A 13,601-nucleotide genomic window follows, 5' to 3' on the forward strand; every position below is an offset into this window, starting at 1 on the left:
AAATGAACGGAAAAGTATTTCATGCTCATGTACTGGAAGAATTAATATTGCTAAAATGGCCATGCTATCCAAAGCAATTTACAGATTAAAAGATGTCCCTACCAAGATACCAATGTCATATCTCACAGTATTAGAAAAATCTATCCTCAAATTCATTTGGAACCAAAAGAGAGCATGAGTAGCCAAAGAATCCTAAGGAAAAAGGACAAATCCATAGGCATCATAATATACTGCAGGGAGACAGTAACCATAACAGCATGGTACTGGTATAAAAACAGACACAAAGAGCAATGGAATGAAACAGACACCCCAGAAATAAACCCATACACTTACAACCATCTTATCTTTGACAAAATAGACCAAAAAAAAAGTAACAGGGAAGGGACTCCCTATTCAATAAATGGTCCTGGGATAACTGGCTAGCCACATGCAGAAGAATGAAACTGTACCGCTACCTCTTACCGTACACACAAATTAACTCAAGATGGGTTAAAGATTTCAGTGTAAGACCTTAAATTATAAGAATTCTAAAAGTAAACGTGGAAAATACCCTTCTCCACATTGGTTTTGGCAGAGAATTTATGGCTAAGTCCCCGAAAGCAGTCGCAACAAAATAATAATTGACAAGAGTACCTAAAGAGCTTCTGTACAGAAAAGAAAAAAATTACTAACAAAGTGAACAGACAGCCTACCGAATGGGAGAAAATATATGTAAACTATGCAAGCAATAAAAGTCTGATATCCAGAATCTACAAGGATCTCAAATCAATAAGCAAAAATCGAATAATCCAGTTTAAAAATGGGCAAAGCATAAGAACAGACACTTACTGAAATAAGCCATACAAATGGTCAGCAAATATATGAAAAATGTTCCACATCACCACTCTGATTTGTATCAGAGAAATGCAAGTCAAAACTGCTATGAGATATCATCACACACTAGTCCGAATGACTATTATTAAAAAGTCAAAAAACAGTAGATGCTGGCAGGCCTATGGAGAAAAGAGAATGCTTATATCCGGTTGGTAGGAGGGCAAACTTGTTCAGCCACTGTGGAAAGCAGTTTGGAGATTTCTCATAGAACTTAAAACACACATACTATTTGACCCAGCAATCCCATTACTGGGTTTGTATCCAAAATAAAATAAATCATTCTACCGAAAAGACACATGCACTTGCAAGTTTGTTGCAGCACTATTCACAACAGCAAAGACATGGAATCAATCTAAGTGCCTATAAACGGTGGGTTGGTTAAAGAAGCTGTGGTACACATACATCGTGGAATACTATGCAGCCTTAAAGAAGGATGAAATCATAGTCTTTGCAACAAAATGAATGAAGCTAGAAGCCATTATCCTAAGTGAATTAATGCAAGAACAGAAACCAAATACCACATGTTCTCACTTATAGGTGGGAGCCAAATATGGAATACACATAGACATAAAGATGGGAAAAAGAGACACTGGGGACTACTAAAGGAGTAAGGTATGAAAGAAGGCATGGACTGAAAGACAGTCTATTGGGTACTGTGCTCACTACCTGGATGATGTGATCACTTGTACTGAAAACCTCAGCATCAAGCAATATACCCATGTAACACGCCTGCACATGCACTCTTTATAATAAAATTTGAAATTATTGAAAAAATAAAATTAAAAAATAAGGAAAATATCTAGCATTCCAAAATACAAATGGACCATGTATATCTAGTATTAGTCTCTTTCCACGAAATTACTAGAAAAGAACCCAGATCCACAATCCTTAAGATGGGGGTTACAAAAGGTGGCAATTTTCACTACTATGAAATCCACCAGATTTTGGTTTTCTTTTGTTATACAGAGTTCTGGCATCTAACTATTAGGAGGCATCCCAAGGGAAACTGTCTTCTGTCAAGTTATTACATTATTACATTTTTACATAATAATATTATTATTACATTATTACATTTTCTGTTTATACTTTCCCGCAGTTGCTAATATTCTATTTGGTTTACTTATTTAGTGTTGTCCTGATTTTAATTACGTGCATTATTATTTTTTAAACGGGCACTTTTTCTTCAACAAGATTTAAACCTTGTTGAAAATTTAATCCTGTTAAATCTTCTCCTAAAATTTTCCTAGAATTCACACACTAAAAAGTTGTATGATAGTTGATAAAGGGAGCTTTGGCTGGGTGTTTTACTGTTGTAACTAGGGAAATAAATTTAAAAGTACATAACAAACATTAAAATAAAGTAAGAATATAGAGCTGATATTAAAATCTGTTTCACAAACATCATAATAAGGACAAAGAGGCAAACATTTTTAATTCCTTGCCGCCTAAAATTAATTTTTCACAGAAAGTGAATTCCAACTTAGTATTGGCTGTACCACATAAAAGGAATAGAGTAAGGGAATTATGGTGGACCTTATGTAGGCCATTAAATCCAGCTTTTTTTTTTCTTTTTTCTACCTAAAGACTTTCTTTTTTAAATATTTCTTTATAATGATGGTTGTCCTAACCAGAAAAAATGAAGATAATGATACGTTAGTAGTTGGGACCTGGGTAAGGTCCTCCTTTCTCAACGGATCCACTCATGTCAATATGCACTAAGTGACTTAAGAAAGAATAGGAAGACTACTGGCTGGGTCAATGCTTTAACCTTGTTCAAACACTGGATTCAGAAAAATGGGCCTGTCAAGTTAGAGGGTCCAATAACATCAGACTCTTGAAAAACATATATTAATAGCAGCGTAACAAGTCGGATTGAAGAGCAGAGAGCAAGGGAAGTAGTAGTTTCAAGAACATCCAGACCCTATCCCAAAACAGTAACACTGTGGCATGTGTGGACCGAGGGAAGAAAATGCCTGTCTGTGTGCTTGCAAAGAGCGCACTTGATACATGCTATAATAGTAGTTTGAGCTCCAAACAATTCAGCTATCATAAAAAGCAATCCATCCTCAGCATCCTCACCCTATCTGTATCCCTTTTGCCAAGTAATTAAAGAAAATAAAAGAGAACAAGTCATTTTGGGTATAACTCCAGGAGACAATCAGACAACATGAACCATGATGGCAAAGGATTTTTAGCACTAAACCAAGAACAGCACAGTGTGGTTTTTGTGTCGGGGCAGTGAGTGCCTTGGAGTGGCAGTTACCACTGAACCTTCTGTAGAGAAGGATGCTGTAGAGGTCTTAATCCAGTGACTTCAATGTAACTGACAGGAAAAGAAATATAGTAATGTATTCTACCTAGACGATACATGTTGGATACATTTGGGGGCCTTGAATTCCTCACATTTAATTGAGGGGAGGGATTTTGCAAGAGATATAAATTCCTCCAAGAGCAAATGGGAAGAGAGGACCTGAAACACCATATGTACTTGCAAAAAAATAAAATCTAGTGTTGTAATGAAAATTTCACAACTTTTTTTCATCTTTAAATCTGCTTTTAGTATTTCAAGATTTTTATCCTTCCTACATATAAAATCTATTTGTTATAATGCATTGTGCAATTCACAGTTTTCTGGTGCCTTTACTTTTTAAAAAAAGCTGTAAAAATGTATGTTGAGTATGGTGTGTGTCTGCTAGCGGGGGGCGGTTCAATACATACGGGTCTTTCTAGCAGAGTCTTCCACAAAAAGAGAAGAGATGTCTTCATCCACTCCTGCTTCATTCTTTGCGATACAGGTGTATGCTCCAGTATCTTCATAGCGCACATTGCTTATGTGAACCTCACTGCCATTTGCTGAAAAAGAAGAGAAATGAAACTTGTAAACTACAATTTCAGTTTTGGAACAGTGCTTTCTGATTACACAGTCAAACAGTTATCTTGGCTTGTCCTAATTAAACTGTTTCCCTTCCTACTTCCATACTTTGAAGACATGCCAAATTATTCCAGAAGCATACAAGTGTTTATAAATCGTGCTGTCATCCTATAAGACAGCCCAATACTCTATATCAAATGCATATTTTATGTTTCATATCATTTCCTATATTCTACATTGTATATGAGGTATTTCATATTGATAAGTATAATTTCAGTTATATATTTACTTATAATATTCAGAACCTACATTCCCCTAAGCTTTTTCAGAAATCTAATAATACCAATATGATTAGCTTGCAGGTAAATACATATGAAAGATGTTTTCAAAGAGTAATTAACTGAGCTAAATCATACAGGTATACTATTGCCATTCATCAAGCTTATTATTATTATTACTATTATTCTGAGACAGAGTCTCACTCTGTCGCCCATGCTGGAGTGCAGTGGCGCGATCTCGACTCCCTGAAACCTCCGCCTCCCAGGTTCAAGCAATTCTCCTGCCTCAGCTTCCCGAGTAGCTGGGACTACAGGCCCACACTGCCAACCCTGGCTAATTTTTTGTGTTTTCAGTAGAGATGGGGTTTCAGCATGTTTGCCAGGCTGGTCTCGAACTACTGACCTCAGGTGATCTGCCTGCCTCGGCCTCCCAAAGGGCTGGGATTACAGGCGTGAGCCACCACACCTGGCAGTTGAATGTTTGTTGTAGTCATTTGTTTAAGTTTCTCTTTCTTTTCTTTTTCTTTGTTTTCTTTATGTGTGTATGTGTGTGTGCATGCCTGTGTGTGTGTGTGTTTGTGTACATAGTTGTGTCTGTGTGTTCCATGTTGTTCAGTTACAAGAACCACACATGCAGTAGAATGGGACATGACTATCTGTGACAGGTAGAAGGCAACATAATCAGTGTGGTTTGGGAAAACAAGAGTAGAAAGCCAATGAGAAAAGAGCTTGATTGCCATCGCTAGGAGCCCAGTAGCTCCCAAGGGATGTGAGATATGGAGAGGCAGTGGATGTGGACGTTTGAGAGAGATAATCATTTGAATAACTTGAACTTCTTTCTTTATTTGCAAATGCTTACTACACACCCCATTCCTCACATCATTCATTGAGAATCATTACTCCAAAAAAGGGATTGACAGATTTTCATTTTGTTGCAACAGGCCAGGTGTAAATAATTTAGGCTTTGTGGGCCACACAGTTTCTGCGGTAACTACTAACCTCTGCCATAGCAACATTAAAGCAGCCACACAATATGTTTTGAAAAATGAGTGCTACTGTATTCTAAAGACAAACCAACAACAACAAGGAAAAAAAAAAAAAAAGCAAAAACAAAAACAAAACCCGCCTTTATTTCAAAAAACAGACAGCTATCTAGATATGGTCTGTGGGTCTTAGTTTATAGGAACCTGCTCTAAAGATAGGTAGTAAACAATGTATTTACATTTGCTTCACCTTCTTGTTTTATATAAGATACGGCCTCCTCCAAATTCACACCTATTTTTTTTCCTCAGGATCCATACACTTAACAGCCTAAATTCTCTGGGTTTTGTTTTGAAATATCAAATAAATTTCTTCCTTCTTAAAATGCTGTCTCCCAATATTTTTACATGTTCTCCTAACCTATATGTCCCGTTGTCTTTCCTTCTCTTCCTATGTGATCTAGCATTCCTAGATGTTGCCACTCTATTGCCAGAACTACCAATCCCTTTATCTGTTTACCATCCTGACACATCTGCCTTCCTAACTTCTAGAACTAGAGTAAGTTAACCCGTCTCTGCATCTGGTGTCCCTGCACCTAATTCTTTGAGTAAGTTATGAGACTATTGCATTAGCAAGTTTATAATTTTCAGATTCACAGTTTTCAATTTTTAGGACATTCAAAACTACTTGCTATTCATTTCACTTGACCTTTCCAGTTAGATGCCTTTCATATCCACCTCTACTTTTACTTCAGATCTTTATATACTTTGTTTGATGTTTCCCATCATAATAGTAACTTCACTCTCAGCAAGTGATCTTGCTCTTTCAATCGTGAGGTAAATAGAAGTGATCAGAAAGCAGTCTCAAATCTTTCTGTTCCTAGTTTCACCTTGATTTACTTCTCACAGGAAATTTTCTGTTTCTTTCCAAGGCAAATCTCCCCTTATTTCCTGTTGATTTCTATAACTCTTCCTGCAACCTTCATCCTTCTCATTTCTCCCTACCGATAATTTCTCAGATTGATGAATTATCCAAGAAGAAATATCTCCATCAGTTCTAAGCCTCCCCACCAGGAGCTGGCCAAAAAAGATTTTTGTATTTCTTGTCTCCTTTTCATTTCTAAACACATTGAAAACTGATTGTTACTGATACTGTTTTGCTAAATGTCACAAGAACATGCTCATCACCTAAAGTAAACACTTATCAATGTCTTTTATTGATCTTTCTATTCATTTGGCATTGTCGAACTCTTTATTTTTAACTTTCTCTTCTTCCATACTATCACCTAGTTTCCTGTCTTTTGATGAATTTTAGTCTCTTTCTATTATTTTCTTCATTTGCCTGTTAATATATTTGTGCTCTCTTGGGATTTTACTCTCTCTAATTCACATATTATCCCAGCCATTGCCATAGATATTAAATTAGTGTCTGGACTTGGACTTCACATATAAACACTAAAGAAGCATCTGATGAATAAGTAGATAATAAATAGTTATTAAGCCACATGGAGTTTTATACCCCATGTGCTTAGAATTATCTCTTCTCTCCTTTTATTTTTTGTCATATTCTCATAAAACTTTAGCTATTTTTCCCTGTTGTAAAAACTGACGGTAATTTCTTTGCAGTCTGGAGTGTAACAACTTCAAAAATGTGTTATCATGTATATTCCTGAGAGAAAAATTTGACATACTTTTATAATATGGTTTATTGCTATTAAATGGACAAGAGACAAAGTCAGAAGCTATTTAAATTTTTATTCATTTCATTTCTGTTAATCAGATAGGTCTTCTCCTCTCACATTATAGACCTCTCGAGGTAATCACTAGATATGTGTGCAAATGTGTCTGACCTATGTATGCACATTAGTGATTTCTAGGATTAAAGTTTTTAAAGTTTAAGGACAGTTTCACAGACATGTCTCTATTGACTTGCAAGAATAAGTAAAAGTTTTAAAAAGTTTTATTTAAAAATGTATAATTATATATGTCCATTATTAAAGTGGAATAATAATAGAACTCTATGTAATAAAGCGACAAAATGTGTTCATGTTTAATAGTATAAATTAAAGAAAATTAAAGTCATAAAATAAGAACTATAATGCCCATGAAGAAGATAATCCAGTAAAATGAGTGTTGTGTGTTACCCCTAACAATGAAAAAATAATTGTGCTTTTTTTTTTTTTTTAACGCTAATATAATTAATATATTATATGCAACTGTTTTTGGACTATTTAAATGATTTGATCTTACAAATCTTGCCTGCTTTTGTTTATTTTCCATATATTTGAGAGTATTATTATCTAATATATAGTAATTTATTCATGTCTACACATTAGAATATTAGAATATGTACAATATTTTGTATATTAGAATGCAATACAAAACTTTAAAAAATGTAAATGGAAAACATTTAGTAACTTTTTGATATTTTTCTCCCTTCATTTAGAAAATATGCTAAAAATTTCATTAAAAATTCTGTATTGAAATCTTCTATAATATATATTCAAGGTTTTACTTAAACATTTAAAAATTAACTTCAGAAATGAATTTCTGTGAAAGGATCTAATTATTCTGTTCAGCATAACTGCTATAATTCACAGGACAAGTATTTTAAAGACACATAATTTAATATTCTACTTATCACCAAAATAATGACACAATTAATCATTATGACAAGACTATTATTAAAAACATTAAAATGTTAAAAGAGTCTTTCCCATATAATTTCTTAGACATAACATTTTTTTCATGTTTGTGACATTCTGTTGCCAGCAACACTCATTTTTCTTTTATTTTCCAAATAACGTTATAAATTTTAGTATAAATTTTCAACATGGTCATTTAAGAGAAAAAAAATGCAAGTAAAAAGCACCTTGAAGCGTGAGTTGTTTGGACAGCTTTGGTGTAATATCAATTCCATTCTTCAACCAGCCAAGCTGAGGCTTTGGTATGCCCTCTGCATGGCACCTAAGACTGGCAGTTACCCCAGGCTCTCTAGCCTGACTCTCTGGATACACCCGGATGACTGGAGGAACTGAAGGAAAAAATGAAAGAGAAAGTGATTCATATTTTCTATTTAATTTTCCAAAAGAAACAAAAATTGCAAAAAGATAAATAATATATTATATATTTTAATGATGCTATACATTTCTACAGATTGTAGTTTCCAAATAGCATTATCCACTGAAATGTACCAGTGTTAACTGGATAACAACTATTCTGGGATTTTGCTAGGGAAAATATAAGGTGTGCCTGGAATACCTTGTTTCAGAAATTAAAGAAGTCCTCAAAGAATGTTGAGGCATACCAAAAGGATACAAAAACCAGTTAAAAGAGACTCCAATTTGCTAAATATGGGACAATTTGAGCACCGAAATAATTAGTAATTACAAGGGAGTATGAGGAATTAAATAAAACTATGAATTCAGTTATATAAATAAATGAATGAGTATAAAATGGAAGGAAAATAAGCTCTTTTTATTATAGCCTGTTAGGAAATTAATAATTGCATTTACAATAGTATTAAAAAATAAAGTATTTAGGAATAAAGTTCACCAAAGAGATGCAAAACTTTCATACTAAATACTATGAAACTTTGTTGAAAGAATTTAAAGAAGACTGAAATAAATCCGAAGACACCTTGTATTCCTGGATTGAAAGAACTGATTGGTAACATGGTACAAATTGGCAAAGGCTTTTGGTAAAGTGATCACACTCCTAAGTTGACAAAGACAAATAAAGGAAAAACAAAGGTACAGGGTAATTCTTATCAAAGTTCTAACTGCATTTTTTTTCGATAAATTAAATAAGTTATCCTCAGATAAATGTGAAATTACAGGAGACCTCCAAGTGGTGAAAAAAAATCTTGAAAAAGTACAAAGCTGTGGGGCTCATACCTGCTGATTTCAAAACATACAATGAAGCTACAGTAATCAAATCAGTGCAATCCTAACAAAAAGATGGAATAGACTTGAGAGTGTAGAAATAAACATACATTGATGGTCAATTTCCTTTTCAATCATTCTGGGACAATTGGAAAACCACATGCAAGAAAATAGACCTGAACTCCTACCTCATACCATAAAAAAAATTGAATTCAAAATAAATCAAATACTTAAATATACGAGCCAAAACAATAGACTTTCAGAAGAAAACATTGAATAAATGTTTCTGATCTAGGAGTGGACAATGGTTTCTTCTAGACATGACCTGAAAGCACAAGCAACAACAAAAAATAAATAAATATATTAGATTTTGTAGTGCATCAAAGGACACTATTTTAAAAAAGTATAAATACAACTCACAAAATAGGAAAAGATATTTGAAAAGTCTGACGGTATTCAGAATATATAAAGAAATGTTACAAATCAGAACTAAAAAGCCAACAACTCAATTAAAATTTGGGACAAAAAAATTGAATAGTCATTTCTCCACTGAAGACATATAAATGGCTAATAAACACATGAAAAGATTCAAAAATTTTAAAAAAAATTAAAAAGAGGGAAATGCAAATCCAAACCACTACATGTTACCACTTCACACCCTCTGGAATGGCTATTTAAACCAATAAACAAAAATCAGAAAATAACATGTTGTTGGTTGAGTATGTGGAGAAACTAGAACTCTTTCACATTGCTGGAGGGAATATAAAATGATGCAGCCATGCCATAAAAATGCATTCTACTGCATTTTTAAATATTAATGCATTCTACAGCATGAATATTGGAGGTATTATGCTAAGTGAGTGGAATTTGACACAAATGTTTACATATTATATTAATTCATTTATAAAGCTTTCAAAATGGGTAAATCCATGGAGACAGAAAGCAGATTGGTTGTTGCTAGGGACTGAGGAAAGGGAGGAATGGGAAATCACTGCTTAATGGATATGAGGTTTATTTGGGGGTGACAAAAATGTTCTAGGCTTAGAAAGTGGTGATAGTTACACAACACTGTAAATATATTATAAGTTACTATATGGTTCATGTAGGCACAGTTAAATGGCATGTGGATTTTATCTGAATAAAAAAGGAAAGGCAAAGAAGGCCAATGAAACACTCTAGACTAAAAGAAATGAGTTATAAGAAATAAATAAAATATGCAAATCAATATTGGGTCCCGGACTCAGAAAAATAAGCTATAAAGTGTATTACTAAGAGAATTGACAAAATTTAAATATGGTCCCTGTATTGGTCAGGTGCAGTGGCTCACGCCTGTAATCCCAGTACTTTGGGAGGCCGAGGCAGGTGGATCACCTGAGATCAGGAGTTCAAGACCAGCCTGGGCAACATGGTGAAACCCCGTCTCTACTAAAAATACAAAAAATTTAGCTGGTTATGGTGGCATATGCCTATAATCCCAGCTACTTGGGAGGCTGAGGAAGGAGAATCGCTTGAGCCCGGGAGGTGGAGGTTGCAGTGAGCCAAGATTGTGCCATTGCACTCCCGCCTCAAAACAAAAAAATATATATATACACACACACACACACACATGTTTTTTTTTATATATATATATAGTCCCTATATTATATATTGAGACACTACTAATGTTACATTTGCTGATTTGATAATTGCATTTTGATTAGGTAAAATAATTTTCTTTATAGAAGTCACTCACTGAATTAACTAGTGATGAATACAACCTCAAACTTTTTTGCAATCTTTTATATATATATATAATCATTGATATTAAAATGAGATGTCTTAAATAGAGCATTAGGCATAATTATAGAAACACTCAACAATTAAAAGTGAGGTGTGGATTAATTGATAACTTTCTAGTAATGTTGAAAAAATGATAATTATTAATTCTGATTATCTTCCTGACTAGGACTTAAAATCCTGGAAAAGTTTACGGAAAGCGTTTTCAGAAACCGTAAGTAACTTAGGGATAAAATGAGGAATGGCAGAATGAGTACAGAAGAAACTTTAAGGTTCATGGAAGTGAGCTACAGCTGTTTCTCCCTCAAGAGTAGTTTCCAAAGCAGGTGAAGATTCTGAAGTCAGAGTTGATTACTAATCAAGGGTATTTTATTTCTGTCTTTTTCTCCCATGTATATACACATATGCATGTGTGTTCACATGTAATTTAAAAAATAATAAGACATCTTGAGAGGTTTTGTATTTTTTTTTCTTTTCGCCATTAATTAATTCAGTGTGTGTTTCTTTAAGATCTGGCCCTGTTGCTACATTGAATCAAATGTAGTGATTTATCTCTTCTACCTTACCAGACCCCAAAACTTCTGGGAAGCCAGAATTATGTATTTACTTATGGTTTACAAATACATGCCAATATCAGGGAATCAGCTGATTCTGGTACGCAGTCTCAAGTAAAGTAAATGGGCTTAGTATTGTGGTCCCACAATAATTGTGGCTGGAAATCCTGGCATAGTTAACAGTTTCTCCGTACTAGGTCACTAGTTGCATTGCATTTAATTGGCCACAAAATGTCCAAAGATTCATTGCCAGATCTCTGGTACCTCCCAGTGCCTGATAGTCATAGATGGAATACCGCTCTTAAAGAACCTATTATCTTTATAATTAAAATAATTTTGAAAATGGTTTATGAAATCAAGTTTGCTGAATGCAACAAAATATCTCAAGGCTTGCCTCAAGAAAATACAAACTTAACCAGTAAAAATAAAAACAACAGTCAAGTTTTAAAAAGCCACCAAATTCTAGTAACTGGAGTTATTACTCATCTATGCTTCCTGTGTTTAAAGAGTTGATAGCTAAACATAAAAAGTTAGGAAGTTATACAACATAATATTGTAATTAAAATAAATCAACTAGAAATGCTATAATATTTTTAAATGACAAAAACAGAAATTATAAACTGAATGTTTGTATTTAACTCCAGATTAGATACAGCTGAAGAAGAAAGGAGCTAATAGAAAGTTAAGTCAGAAAAAAATCATATCCACAATAAAGCACAGAGGTACAAAACACAGAAAATACAGATAAGAGAGTAAGTGAATACAGAATAGATTAAGTATACCTTACTGAAGTAAAAGAAGAGAGCAGTATTTGAAGAGGTAACCACTGTGATATTCTCAGTTCTGTGTAAGACATCAAACCAGTGATCCCAAAAGCCTAAAGATGTTGGACTTTCTTAAAAAAGGCCATATATAGACATTACAGCAAAACTATAGAATACCAAAGAAAAAAAGACAAATCATAAAAAGCAACCCCAAGAAACAAAATGGCATACCAAGAAAGTCAGACTGATAGCTAAATTCTTACAGAAATGGTAAAAACTAAAGAGAACAAATTATAGACAGCTTTATGCCAACACATAACTTTAAATAAAATGAACAGATTTCTGGAAACGCAAGCATCTAGCAGAACCTACACAAAAAGTAGTACAAAATCTAAAAAGTCTTATAACATTTAAATACATTTAATTTATTTAAAAACTTTTAATCAAAGAAAACTTTAGAACTTTCCCAAAATAAAGTAAAAATAACACCAATCTTATACAAACTCTTTCAGAGAATAAAACGGGGCTAGAGGCATCTCTTTGGTAGTGTTAAAATATCTCTATCAGTTGTTAACACTCCTCTCTTCAAAAGATAGAGGCTAATTGTTCTCACGTTACACATGGGACCTATGGGCTGGATTTAATGATGTACTGTTAATGAACAGAGCTGTGGCAAAGTAATGGTGCATAATATCCATGATTAGGTCATAACAGGTATTGCAATATTTTCATTGTTCTCTTGCTCTTGTGGAATTCAACTGCTATGTCATAAGATACTGAATCAGCCTTATGGGGATGCTTGTATACCAAGGGGCAGAGAGAGGCCCCATGACAACAGCCAGCAAAAAACTAAGGCCGCCTGCCAATAGCCATGTAAGTGAGTAATCTTAGAAGTAGATATGCCAGCCCCAATCAAGCTTTCAGATGACTACAGCTCTGACCAACATATTGATTGAAATCTCAGAAAAGACCTTGTGCCAGGATCACCTAGCTAAACTGTTCTCAAATTATTTGGTTATTTAAATAAATTTTTTAATTATTTAAATCATTTCCCTGTTTATTACTGCACATCTCGATTTTCCTGTTATCTCTAAGAGCATAAATGTTTGTTGTTTTAAGCCACTAATATTTTAGCTAATTTATTATGCAGCATAGATAACTAATAAAATCCCCAGCTTTTTTATGAAGTCAGCATAAACTTAATATCGAAATGTGACAAGGCATTCGAAGAAAGAATAATTAGTGGTCAATGTCACTCATGAAAATAAATGAAAATTCCCGTACAAAATATTATCAAACAAAATTTATCAGAATACTAAAATGGTAATATGCCATAATATATTGAGTTAATTATAGACATTCAAAAAATCACTGAATTTAATTCACCATATTAACAGTTTAAAGAAGTAAAATTGTGTGATATTTTCCATAATTGCAGAAAACTCATTTACTTTTAGAAAACAAAAAAAGAAAATATTTTCTTTATTATGATAAGGGTTATCTTAAGCACTTGTAGATGGCATAGAGTAAATTAAAATGCAAAAGATTCTTTAGATGAATTGTGATAATAAGGGAATTTGGTAAATTTGCATGATACAAGTTCGCATATTTGTAAATAAC

The 13,601-nt window shown here is 33.6% G+C and overlaps 1 protein-coding gene across 3 annotated transcripts in view; it reads right to left on the bottom strand.

The window, feature by feature from the left end:
* The window catches only part of FSTL5 (follistatin-like 5), an 825,267-nt gene that overhangs the window by 142,252 nt on the left and 669,414 nt on the right, over window positions 1–13,601 (bottom strand). For all 3 annotated transcript variants that reach the window (XM_011983978.1, XM_011983977.1, XM_011983976.1), the window contains exons 9-10: window positions 7,876–8,037; window positions 3,592–3,726 (exon numbers count right to left, since the gene is read on the bottom strand). In XM_011983978.1, coding sequence (XP_011839368.1) covers window positions 3,592–3,726; window positions 7,876–8,037 — 297 coding nt within the window. The remainder of the gene's footprint in view (window positions 1–3,591; window positions 3,727–7,875; window positions 8,038–13,601) is intronic.

This window comes from Mandrillus leucophaeus, unplaced genomic scaffold, assembly GCF_000951045.1.
Source record: "Mandrillus leucophaeus isolate KB7577 unplaced genomic scaffold, Mleu.le_1.0 Scaffold259, whole genome shotgun sequence".
NCBI lineage: Eukaryota > Metazoa > Chordata > Mammalia > Primates > Cercopithecidae > Mandrillus > Mandrillus leucophaeus.